This window comes from Punica granatum, chromosome 2 (genome assembly GCF_007655135.1).
Source record: "Punica granatum isolate Tunisia-2019 chromosome 2, ASM765513v2, whole genome shotgun sequence".
Classification (NCBI taxonomy): domain Eukaryota; kingdom Viridiplantae; phylum Streptophyta; class Magnoliopsida; order Myrtales; family Lythraceae; genus Punica; species Punica granatum.
In genome coordinates this window covers 34,213,119-34,233,202 of record NC_045128.1, presented here as the reverse complement: position 1 = coordinate 34,233,202, position 20,084 = coordinate 34,213,119, and the positions used below count along the sequence as shown (strand labels likewise).

The 20,084-nt window shown below is 39.6% G+C and overlaps 1 protein-coding gene and 1 long non-coding RNA gene across 6 annotated transcripts; one reads left to right on the top strand and one right to left on the bottom strand.

The window, feature by feature from the left end:
• Window positions 1-14: 14 nt before the first annotated feature.
• LOC116195849 (inositol hexakisphosphate and diphosphoinositol-pentakisphosphate kinase VIP2-like) lies at window positions 15-19,228 on the bottom strand. 5 transcript variants are annotated; one of them, XM_031525233.1, is made up of 31 exons: window positions 19,028-19,228; window positions 18,287-18,856; window positions 18,099-18,158; window positions 14,337-14,383; window positions 13,834-13,917; window positions 13,394-13,457; window positions 12,335-12,488; window positions 11,843-11,913; window positions 11,646-11,750; window positions 11,266-11,358; window positions 11,041-11,115; window positions 10,400-10,485; window positions 9,974-10,180; window positions 9,794-9,893; window positions 9,629-9,699; window positions 8,898-8,979; window positions 8,183-8,341; window positions 7,960-8,002; window positions 7,798-7,880; window positions 7,609-7,671; window positions 7,456-7,530; window positions 7,190-7,315; window positions 6,516-6,757; window positions 6,215-6,259; window positions 5,469-5,535; window positions 5,029-5,100; window positions 4,342-4,595; window positions 4,204-4,261; window positions 3,549-3,716; window positions 3,323-3,397; window positions 2,604-3,183 (listed from the first exon to the last, which is right to left on the bottom strand). In XM_031525233.1, the coding sequence occupies exons 2-31, from the start codon at window positions 18,329-18,331 to the stop codon at window positions 2,914-2,916; spliced, it is 3,144 nt and encodes a 1,047-aa protein (XP_031381093.1). In that variant the 5' UTR covers window positions 18,332-18,856; window positions 19,028-19,228; the 3' UTR covers window positions 2,604-2,913. The 5 variants fall into 5 exon arrangements, with proteins under 5 accessions (XP_031381095.1, XP_031381093.1, XP_031381097.1 ...); XM_031525235.1 differs by lacking the exons at window positions 2,604-3,183; window positions 3,323-3,397 and adding an exon at window positions 15-137; XM_031525237.1 differs by lacking the exons at window positions 14,337-14,383; window positions 18,287-18,856; window positions 19,028-19,228 and having other exon boundaries at window positions 18,099-18,144.
• LOC116195863 lies at window positions 18,853-19,582 on the top strand. Its single transcript, XR_004154714.1, has 2 exons — window positions 18,853-19,091; window positions 19,225-19,582. It is a non-coding gene; the product is annotated as an uncharacterized LOC116195863 (long non-coding RNA).
• The last annotated feature ends 502 nt before the right edge of the window (window positions 19,583-20,084 follow it).

The following is a 20,084-nucleotide window of genomic DNA, read 5'->3' as shown; positions in this document are numbered from 1 at the left end:
GAAAAAAAGAGAAAAAACATTGCACTTTCTCAAATCACGTGTGAGTTCCTTAGTTCCATCACCTCTAGTGGAGATAGATCAGCACCACGGCTAAAGGTCATCTCCATCTGGAACCTTTTCGGATCCTCCAAAGCCACCTGCAGAATTTAGCAATATTCACAATGCAATCCCAACTCACCGTATAGTTTGCTACCAAGAACAATATATATATATATATATATATATATATTGTCCAACAATGCTTTGCTAGTTTGCTTTAGGACACATACTGTCAAGGAAACAGATGAATAAGATCCACAAACCTCTGTGTTCTCAAACATTTTCAAGACAATGTAACTCATGTAGTCCAGCTGTCTGGAAAATATACGTATGGCAGTGAAGATTATCATGCAGCAAATGCAGATAAGTTTCTCCTGGATCTTCAACATTAAGATACATTTACCTGTCCACACCAGTCCTCAAAGTATCTTCTTCCTCCAAGCTCTATATCTTTGTCCATTAGGGGGTGTGAAGTCATCCCATTATGAAAATAGATAATTAGAAAACATACCGAAACACAACTTCGTTATTTTATTTTTAAAGATAACATAAAAGTGAGAATTACGATAGAGTGACATAACACCCTCACCGCAAAAAAAAAAAAAAAAAGGAAAGAAAGAAAAAGAAGAAGAAGATGCGGTAATGACAAAGGTTACCCAAGAAAGAGCAATGCAAGAGAGCTCGTGCAAAGATTGACTGATGCTGCTTATGGACTTAACACTAAGATACAATGGACTGGTTCTGCTACTGACGTGAAAGGAGCGAGACGTCCCTCTTACCCAGTAACATATGTACACTTAATTAAACTCACAATACTAAATAAAGCACTAGCAAAACATGTAATATACGGTACATAACTTCAACGCTTGAAAATAGTTTTGACATGAGACGTAGTCAGCCAGAAATTTGACCATGAGGAGATCAGAGGGCCACAATGCTGAGCCTCTTCACCAACGTTGACCGAGCAGCATCACTAGCACTTTTATCCAAAGATGGCTCAGTTGTACTGACATCTTCCCCGATCTGATCTGGCGGCATAGGCTCGGGATTTGGATCTGTATCAGCAACATCAGGCACCGAGATGCTGCCACTCGCATTGCCTCAGGGAGAGGATCCTTCACTGCCATTGGCAGAACTAGATTTGAGTGCCTAACAAAGGAGTAGGCAGACAATCACAGCTGGCGATTGAACCGATAATTTCTTGGAGCGTAAGGTGAGAAAGCGAGACTTTCCCTCGTGATCAGCTGGCGAGTGAGGTCGGGTCCATTCATTCTGTAGACTGCACGCTCAGTATTTTAACTGGTAGTCGGGTTGTTTCTCTTGTCAGGATTTATGCTAATCATTTCATCATCTCAACTTTCAAGCACGGTGGTCCAACCATCCTGTTCATAGCACGGGAGCGAAGACATTCTCCTTTACCTTTTCCTGAAGAATCTATTATAAATTCAAGCAAGTCAAAGTTCCAATATCCGTAATCTCACACATGAGTCATCCATAACCGTTCTGATTTTTATCATATGTCCGTAAATATATTACTAGATTATTACACAACACGGTCATTTATAATGTCTTGCAAACACTGTTCCAGACAACAACAATTATTGTGTTAGTCTTATAAAAAGATGGCATAAAATAATATAAAGGTTTTAAACTTAGCTGTTACATTTATTTTATGTTCTGTGAGAGCCCTGTGATGTGGTAGGGTTGTCTTCAATAATTTTTGGAATATCTACACCATGATTTTATATTTGCTCGGCGAGGTGCTAAGTGGTAAGGAACATTCATGGAACCTCATTTGACTCGTCATTTCTCGATTGAAATGAGGAGTGTTTCTGGACGTGCTTAACACGACTTATAGACTGCTGAAAATGGAAAATCGAGGAAGTGATTACGAGAAGAGAGAATGGAAATGAAATCAATCTTGTTATAGATCTCATTAAATGAACAAAAGTCAGCATGTACATGTCTAGATTTTTTCTGATCTTCCGTAACCAACTTTCATCTAAAAATGATATAAAAAAAATTCCAACATGGACAAAAACATCAAAAATTAAAAGGGAACTAAAGAAAATAAAAATTAACAGGAGGCAGTGACCGAATCTACACTCGCCCCTTCTTCAGGGGAAACAGGGGACGTTCACCATAGGCTGGATCCTAATGCTCGCCGGTCTCGTCCTCTCGAGCTCCTTCTTTATCCTTTTCACTTGGCGCTTAATATCATTGTCATTGTTGTTACTAGTCCTTGCTGTGGCATTGCCGTCCTTGGTCGTCTTCTTCTCATCCATTGCAGCGGCATCGGCCATCAAGCTCACGTGCTTAAATGACAACTCGCTCGCTCATGTTAACTCGGCGATGTGGCTTTCCCTAGTAGGACGAAAGCCCGATAGGAGCCCCGCCACATTTAACAAGCAGCTCATCCCATTAACAACGGGTAGGTATTTGGTTCGTGATCACTGGAGCCAGCCGCACATCCTTCGCGGATAACAGTCACCAACAGAGTTATATTGTCCGAAAGAACTTGGAAGTAATATAGTCAAGTTGATCTGTGAGATCAAGTTTCCACATGTTTCCAGAGTAACCCATACCACAAAAGTTGAACTTTTACCTCAGTACATGCAATGTCCACAGTGTACCTCTGTCCGGTGATTCACAGGGAAAGCAAGATTTTGCTCGTAAAGCAGTTCTCGATTCAGATTTTTGAAACCGCCCACAAAGGAAACAATAAGAAATCGAATTCGTATGTCGTTCCCGAGTGATGCCAAAATTTCTTCTGAAAGGACTTAACTCTGTGGACGTAGTATTATTCCTACTTACATCAAAAAATCTCAAATGAATTTGAACAGGAGAAAAAGCTATTGGGCTCTATGTGGGTCTCTACTTCTTACCTCCATTGGCATAGCCGTGCTTATTGAAAGGCCAAAGATTTACCAATCGCTCAAGAACAGCAGCGCTCTTGGAGAAGTAACCCGAGAATCCCTGAGGGGTTGACGGTGGAGGGAAATCCTCTGCTGGCATTGCGAATGGGCGTATCATCTTCTCTATCTTCTCCAGCGTCAGATATGATCCTACTTCTTGCAGCCTTTCTGGACCCATTATCGGAAGCGTGTGCTCCTGGTGTAACGAAGCAGCCTCACTGTCGTTCATCTGCGGAAAAGCAAGAACCAACAAACAATATCATGTTTTCGCTCCAAAAGAAAAAAAAAAAGAGAAAGTGGGGGGGGGGGGGGGGGCGGGGGGGAATTGCACTTTCTCAAATCACGCGTGAGTTCCTTAGTTCCATCACCTCTAGTGGGGATAAATCAGCACCACGGCTAAAGGTCATCTCCATCCGGAACCTTTTTGGATCCTCCAAAGCCACCTGCAGAATTTGGCAATATTCACAATGCAATCCCAACTCACCGTATAGTTTGCTACCAAGAACACTATATATATATTATGTCCAACAATGCTTTGCTCGTTTGCTTTAGGACGCATACTGCCAAGGAAACAGATGAATAAGACCCACAAACCTCTGTGTTCTCAAACATTCTCAAGACAATGTAACTCATGTAGTCCAGCTCCTTTGTCTTGTACAATCGCTCCAGACCACTATGGCAGACAAGGCTGTCCTCCCCCTGAAGGGAGTCGTCCAGGTTGCAGTATTGGAGAACATTCATCAGGGAATGGATATGAGATTCCTGTCATCCATGACAACGTTGAGACAGAACCGACAAATTGCGAGCTTGTCACATGCAACAATGAATATACATTATTTGAGATAAGACTAATGAAACTTCGTATGCCATATACTATGAGCATGAGACAAAATTACACGATGTAACATTTGTGGTTCTTCCACCATACTAAGAACTTCTCTTGTTCAGAATTCAAGCAAACAAATAAAACCATTTCTTTCTGAGCAACTCGTGAAAACCTCCACCGAGAAAGAATTGGAAGAATTCTGTAAGCGTGTGATTCAATATATAAGGTACAATGAAATATACATGACCAACTATATGAAATGGGATCTTGCACTATGATGATTATGAAGAAAATCCCAAGTTGATTTAACAGCATATTTCAATTATCTAGCAATTGTACTCTAATAGAGAGCAGCAAATCTAAGTAGCCTGTGCCAAATGCCAGATGTGAGCTGTAATTATTGAGGTAGCCGATTGAACTCACTGATGTGAAGTAAAGCCGAGTGCGGACATGACGGTCTGGAGTCCTGACATTTGCATACCTAGTAGAAGCAACAGGGTAATGGTTAGATGACCTTATTTGGCATATCGGAAAGATTCAGATGACAGGCTTTATAATTACTTTGGATCCAAACGATATTTGGTTTCTCTATCATCCTCATCATCCTGATCCAGCGCCTTCTCACCATTAGAGCTACATCTACGGAACTCTTCATAACAGGTGTGATGTTTTAAAGGATCATCTGATTCATCCTTTTCTGCATCACTCAGTTTTGACTGTTGTTCTTGCTTGCTCTTAAGACCTGCAACATAGATTGCCTCTTCACGAGTATTTCGAAGATCAATTAAAATCTTCCCCAACAATCGCCGAGCAATCTGCAATTAGAACAATGAAATACGGGCAATTGTCAATAAAAGGCAAGGTGAGAACATTCAGAATCTAAAACAATACTTGCTGTCCTGATATGCACAATGTGGAATTTCCATGTCAACACAGAAGGACGATAAAACTAGATATTCACAAACTTCACTAATAAAAGCTTATATTCTAATTCATCCTCCTGTAAGACCATTGCACTACAAAAATACTCCAGTTTACTTTCCATACTCAGATGAAGCACTCGGTTCGCTGTTGTAGGGGTGTCTAATTATAACCAATACCCTTGTTTCTCTAGGCTAGAGAGAGAATCTTAAATGATTCTCCTCACAGTGATGTGGTAAGGGAAACAAGAAGATCCCTAGTGTTAGGCAATATCACCAAACATCCATCTGCTAAATGGAAATAAAGACACATGAAAATAGTCTTAACCTTAGAGCCAATTTTCAACTTCTGCTTTGGGTTGATACCATATTCATTGGGTATTACACCATCTGCAAGTAGCTGCAATAAGAGAATGTAGATGGCATACCCATTACAAAGTAGCTCAAGCTATACAATTTACAGCTTAAAATGTCATGGCATGGTGTCACTTTTTCAATAATCTGTCTAGGAAGTAAAGAGAATAAGTCCTGAAATCCAACGGCAGTTAATTCCCTTGCCTGAGAGGAGCAATTTCCATATTGAAGGATATACAAGTCACAGAAGAACAAAGATATGAACAGGGAATTTATACATAAAGAAGCAAGTTATGTTATTTCTCACATGAATAGCAGCAATTAGTCAGAAACAGCTGATGAACCAATGCTTATATGCAAATAGATATAGATATTCTTTCCTGCAATTATTGTTTTAGTAGATCGAGTTTATACCTGAGCGACTTTGAAGAGCTCATCCAATCCATCAAGATTAAGGTGTGCATTATGCAAAAGATCATACCTGTCGAGCGACAAAGGAAGTAAACCTACAAATGATACTGAGAGTAGAAATAAATTCTTGTATCCCATGTGTGTGTGATATTGGTCTCTGTAATCTGACTGAATCTGCTAACAATGATATAAAACTTAGCAGGAACAAAAACAACATGATCCCTTTGTTTTGTAGGAGTTCAATTATTTTAATCAAGATTCAAGATACTACAGGTCATATCAACCAAGCTTGTTAAGGCCTTGAGAAAATCTAATAAAGTAAGCTGAAGAAGATAAGTTAACAACATCTTGAATGGAGTTTCAAGCTGGAAATCATACAACCGCTAGCCTTTAAATATAAGATATTTAGAGTTCTATATTTCACAAAGTTTAGAGTTCTATATTTCACAAAGTTTTCAGAGAAATTCTGCCATTTATTATTAATGAATAATGTCGGTTCATCGGGCCCTTTCTTCTTTCTTTTTGACATTATTTCATACAACATGAGATGAACTAGTCTAAATAAAGTAGCCACCAGAAAAAAGGGCTTTCCTGAATAGAAGTATGCAAAACCAATAAACCTTCAACTCGAGTTGAAATCACGAGAGTGAATAACCAGTGGCATAATTCCCATTACTAGCACAAGTATGAGCTGTCTAACCAAAAGCCAAATGCAGGAAGCAACTAATATATGGGATAGAATGACATACTTGCATGAGTCATAAACATCCGGTATTTGTGTTATATCAAACCGCCTGCAAGTGTTCAGATGTCAACCAAATCATTGGATTATGATAGCGATATAATGTCCATGTGCTACACATGTATGGTCATAGTTATAAGAGCCCATCTAGTTTCAAACTCCAAGCGCATACACAAGATAAGAAAACGACATAAGCAAAGATATAAACGGCTAACTAAAGTTCAACGTGACATAATCAGGGAAAAAAATATTGTTGTAATAATACTTAGAAACTAAAAAATGTTAGTCATTAAGAAGAGATTACTCACTCTTTGCGTTCATTGTATAAATCCCTTTCAAGTTTTCTCCAACGTGCAAACATCAATAGAAATCCCTCACTGCCACACGGTAATCCAGCAGCAATGCGATCAACATCGATGTTGGTCTTACCAAGAGCTTTTGCTTGATCATAGGGAGGAATTACATCATAGACACTTGTCTCTGTGAGTTTCTCATCTTCCTCCATTGCTAGTAGTTTTACTTGTTCAGTCACCTTTTTGGTCAACTCAACCTGCCCGTGAGGCAAACAAAGTAAACGATGACTTGCAAACTAATGTTTTATGCAAAGCTTCAAAGACCGTTTATTAACTTCCATAAAGGGGGGCTAAAAAAAAAGAAAAAAGAAAAACCTTATCAGGAAATGCATTTTTGTTGATTGCACAAGAAAAGTTGGGTTTGATCAACAATGAGATTTAGTTCTCTCAGATGAAATGTTAAAGCTAGAAAAGCCGGATAAGTTATCCTGTGACATCATAGTGAAAGCTTCAATATGGCATCCGCCCCCTAAGAGTTAAAAGAAATGGAAAGGACTGAATTGAGCCAGTGCCATTAAGAGGTAAATGAGCCATGGTAAAGCAAACCATTTCCTGTAACCATTTACTTAAAGCTTCTTGCTACTCCCCCGAAGTAGTAGCCAATTGGTACAGCCATATATGAGACTTACTAATTTAGGTAGAAGATCTGATGCATTATCAGGAAGCCCAGCTCCATCAGCCATCCAGGGCCAATCTGAGGACCCAATGCAATGGCCTATCTTCGCACCCAAAGTTATGATCTCATTCAACATAGCCTGCTTAGTAAAGAAGATGCAAGACATATTCTTACATTATCATCCAAGCAAAGTATCCCAAAAATGGGCAAGGTGGCTCTTTGATTTCACGCTTCAAATCAAATGCAAGTGCAAAAGAATGAACAAGAGAAACTAGAGACCTTAGCTGCTTCTATCTCGATACTGGCGCTATCAAGTCCATCCAACATTGAGGAATCCTTACTAACAAGGGAAACCTTCAAAAAGATCACTCAGGAAGTCATACACAGATTCCACAGCAAACTCTCAAATTCTCTCATGAACAAATTACCAACCAGAATAGGGGTTAATTGCCCTTCCAAATCAAGGAGTCCCTTTGCAAATGCAGCGGCAGACATCTGCAGACGAAAATTGCTCTAAGGTTGTGGAACCAAAATCTTGAATTCAAAGAAGTTTCCATTCCATAGAACCACATCGGAGAGCTATATACAAGCCAAAACAATATTGTACTAGCAAAGCTATACCTGCACTCGACCCTCATCAGAGCTGTAAATTTTCAGATCATGACGATATGTACTATGTAGGCAGAGCAAACCGGTACCTTCTCCTGAGAAAATGGATAAAAGTTCATGAGGATTTGTGACTGCATAGTATTGGCTTCAAAAAGACAATGATCAAATGATGACCTGGATACATATTGTTCCGGAAATATCTACCAAGTTCTTCTGCCTGTACATGGTTCGAAAAGTTTTGGTTCAATATAGGTAATAAGTCTTATAAAGCACATATAGAATAAGTTCAATGGCAATGAGACCAATTTCAAGTACTTTCACCCAGAAGAAAAAAGGAAAACTTTCTCGAAGGCACTGAGCTGTGAGAGTCCTAATATTTAGACAGAAGAAAACAAACCTGTTTTCTGCCAGCATGTGTAAGAACACCCCCATATTTAAGAACCATGAGAGCTTCAACGGGCCGCTCTTCTTCCCCCTCACCATTGGCTTTTGCAACTTTGATCCATTTCAGAGGTTTCAATTGAACCTTCCTATAAATACCTGAAAAATGTCCGCCCTACATAGACAAGCATACAAAGCACAGGGGATGTTTCATCGAAATGAGTCAAAACCACTCAATTGAAGAAGTATGGCCAACGTAAGTTAAGCAAGCTGTAACTAGTCTAGTGACATAACAAATCATCAAAGTCAAAGCAGAAAAACTAATATGTCTGCCAGAGATCTTGTCTAGCTGATCAACATGAGCAAACAATCTCATCGCTTTGCTAAGAACAAGAATTAGAGGTCATTGTGCACGACATAACCACAACATAATTTTAATCACAAGTCTGATAGAAAGAAATATTTGAAACATGCTTGGACGTTTTTCATATGATAATCTATTCAACTACAAAAACAATGACCTAGCGCACAAAGAGCTAGAATAAGCACTTAAAACTTTATCTTAAAATTGAATTGGACAGAAAAAGTGGAAAAAGGCATCATCATCAACCAACAGATAGATCCAGCAAAGGGTTGCATGGTATCTCTAAAGTTACGGTAATGCATAATATGTATTTCTTCATAAAAGTTGAGAACAAGATATTGTGCAATACACCAGCTAACAACACAACCTTTTCTAATACTGCTTTGACTTGACTAAGCTTCTCAGCATGTTCTATGTCTTCTGCCTCACTATTGCTTTCACGATCAGATCTAAATAATGCAAATAACATAGTTAGTTCAAAATACAGATCACAGAATCATTGCTATGGCACAAGAACTAGTAAAGAATGAAATATGGCCAGCTGAAGTATAAACGAAGCAAAGAATCAATGTCCCATAAGAAAAAATTCAGGCAGTTAACTTCTTCAAATGAATTTGGGAAAAAAAAAACGTGATGAAAACATTAAAGCAAGACATCCATCTGGAAGCATATTGAAGAGACACTACATAATTCAGTATGGACACAGAGAGGTGAAATTTAGGGGTAAATACATGAGAACAAACAAGCAATCCATGATATATTGAAGTGCTTACAACTTAATGAAGTGGAAAAGTAAATGAAATAGAAAATCATTTCAAGCCAGGGAAATTAAAATTTCTGGCTTGCAATCACAGAAGAAAATAGTCAATCGTGCAGAACTATCACTATATATTGAAAAAAAAAAGAAAAAGAAATATCAGCGCAACAAAATAAGAACAATACAGCACTATCAGAGAGTGAATATAGAGATAGTGGAAACTGATAATAATGATTATTCACCGTCCAATAGTGAATTGCATTTGACATATTCATGATTGAATATGAGAGAGAGTCCAAGCTGAACAAGCTTCAGAGATGGAAACTTCGGATTATTGATACCTGGCTCGAGGCACTAGGATTCTTGTTGCATCCAGTAAATCTTGAAGCTGAACGGCACTTTTAAGCTTTGTCTATAACAAAGTCAACCAACAAAAAGTTTCCAATCAATCAACAGTTTAAAACAAAGATGACCATGACAAAGGAGTCATCTATGAAAATTGAGACCTCGGATCTAGGCCTCCCCCCGTTGTACTTCAACATCAAGTTCAGCAGCTTTTCTTCAGTGACTTTAAGCTTTACTTTCTGTTTAGGAGTTCTATCACCACTGTGCATATTAAACATTGACGTGAGTAGAAAAAATAGATCCCATCTTCAAAATGGTAGGCCTACTGGAATACGACTTACTGCCGAATAATAGCAATCACACAGCGTAGCTCTTCGGCTTGACCAAATGTCCCAATTATACCACTTCCCTGACGTGTCAGTCCCTCAGAAGGCTGAACTGGTTCATTGATCTTCCAAGGGAGTACTGGTGGAATTGTCGAAGAAAGATGGGGGGCTTTTGCCTCCAGAAACATCTTCCTTAAAACACAAGCAGCATCATCGTAATATCTGCTCTTTACAAAAAAGTGAAATCATTGCAATCCCCATTAGAATAGGAAGGAGCAGGCATACACCACAGGAAAGTTCTGATGGGATTGCTAAAGAGCATTATCAGTTCAGCAGAGTTTCACGTGAAGCCTATATTGGTACAAAACTGCCAATCTCAGTTGCAGGGAAAACTTGCAGCTGGAAAGAAAAGTTACAAACTCGGAGAACCAACAAACTTACTTGTAAGAGTTTTTTACGAAACTCCATCCATTCACATCGCAAACATATGAGCGTCCTTCAGAGCGCAAGAGATCAAACCCACAAACCTGGAAAGCAATTGATAGTTGATTCAATAATGATATTTTAACCAGGAAGCAAAAGACCTGTAGCCTTTGGCATCATTTAACATCAATTTTTCTCAGTGATGCGGTCATAAAATACAGTGGCACCTTTTGATCCACCAATTAACATAATCTGATCATAAGCCATATCGTACTAATCTAGACAGAAGAGAAGACTTCGTTTTTAAAAGACATTGACTGAGAGAATCTAGAAAAGAACAGCTTATTAACGTCTCTCTTTTGGAAAAATATATACAAGAACTCCTTTGTTAAGATTCATTTTGAAATCATGAAATTTACTTAAGAAGGTTCATAAAACCAGATGCAAGGATAAACTCTAATCTTAGCATTCTATAGAAAGGAAAAAGTACAAACACATCAAAAGCAACTATACTGGAACCACAATATTTGTTGCTCCAGATGATAAAAATCCTGACAGAATATGATAATAGAACAGAGTTGGATGCAAAGTTATGGCATTAATTGCAAGATATTGCACTCTCTCAATGTAAAATCCTCATAAGAATCCATATGCCGTACCGATTGCCTAAAAGCAATGCATACTTCTCTTGCCATTTGCTTCTCAGCAGGAGTCAGTAGCACAGGATACCTTACCTGTAACCAAATTGAATCTTTCATTACATTTTTTTTTTGAACGAGTAATCTTAAGCATGGGATTCCATAAAAGGAAAGTAAATGCAAGAGGGACTAGCACACCGCCTAGATGGATGGTCTAATGACAAAGATTTTGCATGTAATACTTACTTCCTTGCCATCAGGGTTTCTCATAACAACGCCGTCTACAACTGGTGACTTCCTTGCTTCAGCATGAGCATATTCAGGACCAACAGTATACACCTATAATGATTTAATCAAATGTCCAAGTGATTGCTCGAAATTCAAAAGCACATATTGGCAAACATGAGATCTACAAACAATTGAAAGACATAATGTGGTGCATAATATTGTGTCTAAATTAGACGACTTATGGGCTTCTCGAAATTTTTTAGGCCAGGGTCTAACTTCCAGAGGAGTCTTGCCATGAAGCAAGAGTATACGCAAAAAATTATGGTCAAAATGATTTTTCTCAGCACTTCATATGAACAATCAAATCACAGAAAATTTTATCAATTCAGCTGGACAACCTTCACGTCTGTTCCTCCAGTAGGCATGAATTCCTCGTATATGTATGAGCCTTCACGCCTAACAAGTCTAACCTCTGGATTGAAGTCACTTGAACGATTTCCAACCTAAATTAACATAAATGGATCTTTTATCATTCCCACAAAAATGATTTTCTATATACTCCCATAATATAAGGGGGATGAAAGTAAAATCTGACCTTCCTGAATAATTCCTTCATACCACCACCTGCTGAACTTGGATAATATATCATTATACTATGATTATCACCTACAAAAGCAATATGTGGAAGAGAATTGTTCGAATATTAAGTGTGCAGGTATCGATATACAAGGTGCTAAACTATAATTATTTAGAAGTCAACAAACATAATCCCACATACCAAATTGTTAGCAACTCAGTCCGAAGATAATTTACAAAGAAAAAGTTTTCACACAGCCAAGGACAGAGTATATTTACCACAGAGGAGTAATTTGTTATAATTCATGGGAAACTGTTTTTAGGCTTCCCAAAGTTCAGACGTAAGACAACATCATAAAACAGGTAAGCACAATTTAAGAACCCAAGACAGTAATAGGAATGCAATTATACAATAAAAAGAAATGCTCCACCTAGGACTAATAGGAATGACTGTCCAAAGTGATCACCTTCAACGTAGACTGGTAGTGGCATAATCTTAGGGTTGACTTACCATCAACAGGCTTCTCCACGAATGGCTTCCAAAACCGATTACCATGAACCTCAACGTAATCTTCTTCCTCAACAAAATAATCCAATTCTTGATTCAGTACTTCCCTGTTAACCAACGCATATCTTGGAACAGGAATTCCATATATTTCGAGACGCTAAAATCAACAAAGTCATTTGTTAGAGGGCATTGATAGGAAACGACAGCTTAATGGTGGCTGAATGATAAGCGCTTAAATTTCTGCACATTTGACCTAAATTGAATGTAAGCAAGCAAATGCCCCAAAGGTTGTGATGCCCAAACTTGGCAATGACCCACTGAATGTACTCCCATTAATATTTTCCTAACACATTCTGAATAGAAACAGCCATTTCAAGGTAGATATCTTAAAGTTTCTAGTTCTAAGAGACACCAGACACCATTGACTAAAAACGAACTGACCAGTCCAAAGGCTGATTAACAAATGATATAAGATTGCACTACTTACCAGATTGTGGCAGTTTTTACATGTTTTGATGGCATCTTATCATGCAAAAAATTCAGACAATTCATTAGATGTTAATGTCTCATATTAAGATTTTCAGTTCTATCATCAACAAGGACCACATTTTGATGATTGGTCAACATTAATTTTTCCAATATTTTGGCTTAAACCTAACAGCGTATCAGATGATGCTTCCATGATTCCTGATCGCTCTTCCTTATCTCACCATAAATTATTTGAATATATAGTGACAGTTATAAAACGTCAAATATTCTATGAACTTTTGGATGTCCAGTCTGGGCACTAAGGCCTTTCTTTTTAGAGAGGAACAAAATCAGCTGATACAACCTTTGACTATGCCAACTGTCAGATTTTTGGGAAATCCATTAACTGGAATTCCCATCTCCTATCTGTTTCCCCTCATCAGAAGCATTACAGGTATCTCCCAAGTTCCCACAGTCTAGACAACAGTAATTTTCATAAACTCATTCTTTTCGTATTTTAATAAGTGTTTCTTCAATGCATGTTGACTAATGCCTTAGGAAAATCATACATTAGTAAAAAGTGTTTGAACTTACCTCGTATACTTTCCTTCGATCATGAAGAAGGTGCTGTTGTTCCAATTCATTAATTAAGAAAGGCCTGAATGACAACAGTATTCAGTCAACAATGATCATATCAAAAGTTAATAATCTAAGAAGTTAAGCAGCATGTTGATCCTTGCACATAAGAAGGCAGAACCTGGGGTGATGCCATATAATTATTATGTTAAGGGACAATGGACATGAAAGTGACATGTTACTGGATACATCTATTTATTCAGTTGGGTTGAAATAAATACTTTTGAAACGCAACATCAGGAAAGAAATTAGAAATGACAAGAATTTGAACAATGTGTTAGCCAAGGGTTTATTACAGAGTGGTGTTTACTAGTTGTGTGGATTGGTAACCATTTGGTTCGAAAATTCCAGGAATGGGTTTCTGCTTTTTCCCCTCTTTTAAAAAGGAAAAGACTTACTTTCTCAAAGCTGCATATGCCTCTGCCTTTTCAAGGGGATACCCATTGGAATAGAATGCAATCAAGCAATCGCATGTTGGCCAGCTGGAACATGCAGGTCATGACGAGTTAGATGTATCAAAAACTTCATTCATGTATGAGCTTAAGAAAGGAGATACAATGGTATTCAAATTAACAGGGTATTTCCTTCTATTTCTTTTCTCCAGGCTCATCCGGAACATTTGAAAAGATGCTGCTTAGGCAGAAAATAAAAATAGCATACAGCGACATTTTGGGTTCAAAACAAATGAGTACGGTGGGATTGCCAGCCCAGCACACAACCGTCCCACCAAGGAAAAGGGCATCAACTTGGAAACAAAGGAGTTCACAAGGGGAACCAGCTGTAAGTGATTTAGTTATCAACAAAAAATGTAGAAACTTCAAGCAGATGCCATGTTCATATATTGAATTTGGCAGTTGCAGAGTCCAACGTTAACCAGTTCAACATCACTGTTATACTATACCTCTCTACTGGATCTTCAAGAATAACCTTGTCTCCAAATATCACTACCTACAACGTAAGGAATGAAGATCCATAAGATGAAAAGGCAATATCAATCGTCGAAACCTCAAAGAGACAATCTTTATGCGGAGCTGTCTGATCAAGGAAAGCAAAAGACCAAAGACTACTCTTTGTCCAGAATAAGAATGGAATCCAAACGGCATATTCCCTCATAATACTTTTAATAGCACTTTGCTAGGATTGATGCTCAGTTGCTGCTCCTTAAGCGAACTACGTGCATAAGTACGTAACTCTAAACTCGATATTCTAGCTGTCGAGCACACTGGATGATGTGCTTCAGATTGTAGCCCAATATGTATTCGAATTTTTAGGACCAGACACATTCTAGAAGACTCTGGCACCATAATTTAGCTTAATATAGTTTCTCTTAATTAGACATTATTTCCTCTATTAGCTTGAGTCAGTAGTCTTAAGTTTTCTATTTCAGATTATTACCTTACTCTATTTAGGAAAGTAATATAGAGGAGATTAGATATCAGTTTCCTATTTTAGAGTCAAGGAGATTGTTTTTCCTCTATATAATTATGCACCTATTGTAAGATAAGATGGCAGACAAATTTGATGGATATTTGAATGAAATTGCCTAGAGCGTTTTCTCTATTTTCTTATCTAAACAAGTCCTTGTTTAGTGGCGAAAACCTCGATTTTTATCGTTCATCCTTGAGTGTGGCGAAGCAACTCGACTTTTCTTACTCGTGGCGAGTCATCTTATCGAGTGAGTTCTGTTGGTTCTACCCTCCACCCTTCTTTCTTACCCAGTTCTAGTTCGTGAGCCTCATCATTTGGTATCAGAGCGAAGGTTTTGTTCTTGTTGGCCGATTGAAACACATGAGGGAGTGTACACACGAGTGTTTAGTGAGGAATCATTCTGGGAAACGCAATGGATGAGGAAAACGTCCATGAGGTTCTGAGGGGACTCACACTCAACCAAGTCCAGTTCCTTGGATTCCAGCAGGGGCAAGACGAACTTTCTGCACGGCTCGATAAACTGACCCAAGTTGTTGAGCAACTGGCCTTGGCGCGTGCTACTCTACCACGTGCACATCGAGTTCCCAGAAGGAATGTTCAAGTGGAAGATGAAGTTGACAGAGAGGATGAACTTCCTGAAGAAGAAGAGCAGCTGGTTCCACGACGGGAGCAAAGGAGCGTCCGTAACAACCTCAAGCTGAAGATTCAGCAATTCAAAGGCACGAGTTGGATAAATTTTTCAACTAAAATGGACCAAACTGAGACTCGAGTCCATATGCAACCCAAAAGCTTAAGCCAATGTGTTACTGGGTCTTTATCTTTTATAAACTTTTCCCATATTTTCCTTTCAACCGGTGTAGGACATTTTGTCTTCTAACGCTCCTCAATTTTTCTCCAACATCCCGCTCTCACGTTGTATCGTGTCGTCTTACATGAGCCACATGACTTTAATCAATCGACGGGACCACAAGACTTAATCACACCCGCTCTCACTTCGATGTCCCGACATCGGACACAATGGGTGCCTGCTCGAGGCGCACGTTACGCTTGCACTTGAGCTTACGGGTCACACGGACCCGCACATACATGCGCGTTATGCGGACCTCACGGCACGAAGCTGCCCTACACACCCAGGATTATAACCATGGGCTCTGATACTGGTTGGATAAATTTTTAAATAAAATGGGCCTAATTTGGACTCGAGCCCATATACAATCCAAAAGCTTAAGCCAGTGGATTGTTGGGCCTTTATCTTATATTAACTACCCAATTTCCCCTGAAGAGTGCCTCGAGTAGGTCCTACGCGTCGATAAGGTGTTTGAATACTGTGAGTACTCCGAAGCCCAGAAGTGTCAACTTGCTACCCTCGAGTTCACCGATTATGCGAATCTCTGGTGGGAAAACATAAAAGCACAACGAATGAGAGATGGCGAGAATGAGATTCGTAGTTGATGGGAATTGAAGTGACTTATGCATAGAAGATTTGTGCCTGAGTACTACAAGCAACAACTTTATCTTCAATTGCAAAGTATTAGGCAGTGTGGTATGTCCGTAGAAGATTATGTTAAGGAATTCAGGCTGCTGACCATGGGATGTGAGCTGCGTGAGTCTCAAGAGACCACCATTACGCGTTTGTTAGGAGGTCTGAACAAGGGGATTGCGGTTATGATCGAACATCAACCTTTTGTGTCCCTAGATGATGTGATAAAGCTGGCCATTAAGGTACAAAGGCAGCGGGAATATGGCCAACTAACTACGCCAAGAGTGTTCAACATGAAGCCGATGATTGCTGGATCCACACTCCAAGGGTCAGCCTTAATGTGGAACGAGCCATGAAAGGAAGTTGAGGGTTCGCTTAAGTCTCAAGCTGAGTCAGTCAAGGTGAAAGAGCAGGAGGTCGATCCACAACCCCCTGTTCAGTACCGAGACATTAAGTGCCTTGAATTTCATGGATTCAGACACTTTACCTCCGAATTCCCCAATTGGCGAGAGGTGACCATCCGTAACCCTCACGCTATCGAAAGTGAAGTTGAAAAGGCTGTTGAAGATGTTTGTGGAGTTACAAGTAAGGAGAAAGTAGAATATGTTGATGAGGGTGAGAAGCTCAAAGCTCAGCAAGTCGTGAGTTCAAAATCGAAGTTGGAAAGCGGAAGTGCTTGGAGAACATTCCGAAGGTATTGATTTCAAACTCTCCAAAGCAAGTCCTGAATGAACCCATTTTAAGCTGAGCCCAAAAGGAACTTCAGGAAGAATTTGCTATTGAAGATCTATCGATGGTGTTTCATCAAGTGAAACCTGAGCTACCTGAAGCGCACATGACTCTGCTAAAGAAGGGGCAATCCAGCCAGAGAGTTGATCGGCGAGGAAGAATAGAGAATCTGATCTATGAGGAATTACAAGAGAGAGTTCATACAGAAAAGTTGGTTATTAAGTGACAAGCTAAAAAGAACCGAAGCGCACACACGAAGACCAGAGAAGATCGACGAAGACTCGAGGACGCGTCTTTTTCCAACCGAGATGAGATGATGTGCTTCAGATTGCAGCCCAATATGTATTTAAATTTTCAGGACCAAACACACATTCTAGAAGACTCTGGCACCAGAATTTAGCTTAACTAGATATTAAATTTTCTATATTACTATAATATATTTTCTCTTAATTAGATATTATTTCCTATATTAGCTTAAGTCAGTAGTCTTAAGTTTCCTATTTCAGATTATTACCTTACTCTATTTAGGAAAGTAATATAGGGAAGATTATATATCAGTTTCCTATTTTAGAGTCAATAAGTGTCTTTCCTCTATATAAATATGCAACTATTGTAAGATAAGATGGCAGACGAATTTGATGAATATTTGAATAAAATTGCCTAGAGCGTTTCCTTTATTTTATTATCTAAACAAGTCCCTTGTTTATTGGCGAAAACCTCAATTCTTATCGTTCATCATTGAGCGTGGCGAATTAACCCGACTTTTCTTAGTCGTGGTGAGTCATTTTATCGAGTAAGTTCTGTTGATTTTACCCTCCACCCTTCCTTCTTATCCAGTTCTGATTCGTAAGCTTATCACTGGAGCTTCTCATACGCTTTTGCAACAGAATCAGCCGCATTTACGAAGTGCTCCCATCAAACAGGAAGAATCAAGTACGGAGGCTAATCATCTGATCAAGCAACTCAGCCATCCACATCACAGAGACACAACCCAACCCGACCGATCGAACGAGTCAAGATATTCACCTCAAATTCACCGAATGCCTGCAGCCTGTCAAGTATTTGTCCCATCGGAGCAGAAAAAGCCTGCAAAAATCACGCGAACAAGCCGTTGATTCACGCGAACAAATCTCCGTAATGAACATGAGCTCTATTTCGGCACAATATTAGCTGAGTGAAGCGATAAGAAACGAAACTTCGGAGCCACATTTCACCTTCTTTTCCAGTACACATACACCAATCGTTATCTTCCTCTCCATTTCCCTCACTGTCAGGTCGAGACCTCAACGCTCGCAGCAGGAAAACCGTATTGAAGCCCGCAGGAAATGTCAAATCCGCGCGGCACGGGAAGCAGCAGAGGATCAAAACCGCCGGGTCACAGCTGGCGAGCGGAGAGAGCAGATAGCTTCACGGAGCATCAAATCGCCGCGAGAAGCGAGAGTCACGTGGAGGACGCGGTTCACCAAAGCAACAACGCGGGTCGCCGACTCAAAAACGCAGCAGCACAACCGAATTGCCGGAGAGAGAACGAATCACAGCTCTCAGAGGTTCAAAGCACATTCCCCCATTTCCCATCAACCCCACCTTTTCTCCATCATCAGGTAGAACAAGCAGAAGCCCATATATAAGAGTCAACGCCCGCACCGTTTCTCGACAATTCACCACGGCCCGACATCTGTTCCATCGATCCTCAGCAGCCCCTCTCCCTCTCTCTCTAGGTGGAGTGGAAGTGGAGAGAAACGAAGGGACAGTCTGATAGTTCGGTTTCAGTCTGTCCTGTTGTACTGCAAAAGAAGCAGAACGGCTCTGTTTTGTACTTCATTGTAGTACATGTGGAAAAATTGAATTCGTACCGTTTATACTTTTTTTTTTTCATAATAAAATAAAATAGTTCATACAAAGTCAAATATACAACTTTTTTCAAAATCAAAATCTGATTTTAAAATATTACTTACAAATCAAACGCAGCATTAAAATCAGCAGCTGAATCGTGCGGGAATTATTCTTGCTCGAGGATTGGTGCGTTCTTGTTTGGATTGGATTTTCTCATAGAATTGCATGTTTGTCGGATTGATTTGAGAATGAAAGCCTTCTCATTTCTGGGTCTTTGTCCAGTTCTGAATCCCGGGTTTTTGTCCATTTCCCTTCTCAGGTTTCGCGGGTTGAGGGAGGAGAGAGAGAGAGATTGATCGGCTTCTCTCACTGTGATTCAAGGAAGATTGGGAATAATGGCAATGGCATTGAGCTGAGCTGAATGATCGAATACCAGGCGACACAACGGAATACCGACATGCATCTCTAGGAGATGCAAATGATAGGATGTGGGCAAAGCAGTCTCCCGGCAACAATTCGAGACTCATCGCTTAATTAATTCTGTAATTCTATGCCGAATGCTATTGGATATGTTTGATATTATACCCCTTGCTATCATATAATTTGTTGAAAAGAACAATTTGTAAACATGCCAATGGGTTGCTAATATAAGGAAGGAGGATAGTGCCAGAGCGACATTGTGTGTGGTGTGTGTATCGCGTTAGCATGGCGACATGCAGTGCTTTGGGGGCAAGAATTGAATCATATGACGACATATAGGAAACACATGGTGACATCCCTTCACATGGAAGGATGGGGAGAACAATTCAAGTTTTGGCATCTCTGCTTTTCTTTTGGGCCGACGTAGGATATTTTTAAGGATCAACATTGATCGTGATAGTTTACTTCTAAATAAGAGTTGGTCTTTCGACTGATATTGCCTGACAGAGTGAGGGGAGATTCATCGTTCATTTGATGCACGGGTTTAATCGGCTATTTGACATATCAGCTCGAGCTCGAGCGAAGAGGACGACCGGAGCAAATGGAGAGAGTGAGCCGCGGCTTGTATTTATACGCTGAACGAATGAAGGGGAGTTGATGAAGTCCCAGATATATAGAGTATCATAAGATTCCGGAATATACAAATTGTATTTTTTGTGCTAGACCAGGTGCATGTGAGTCCCAGATCGGTAAAGCGGG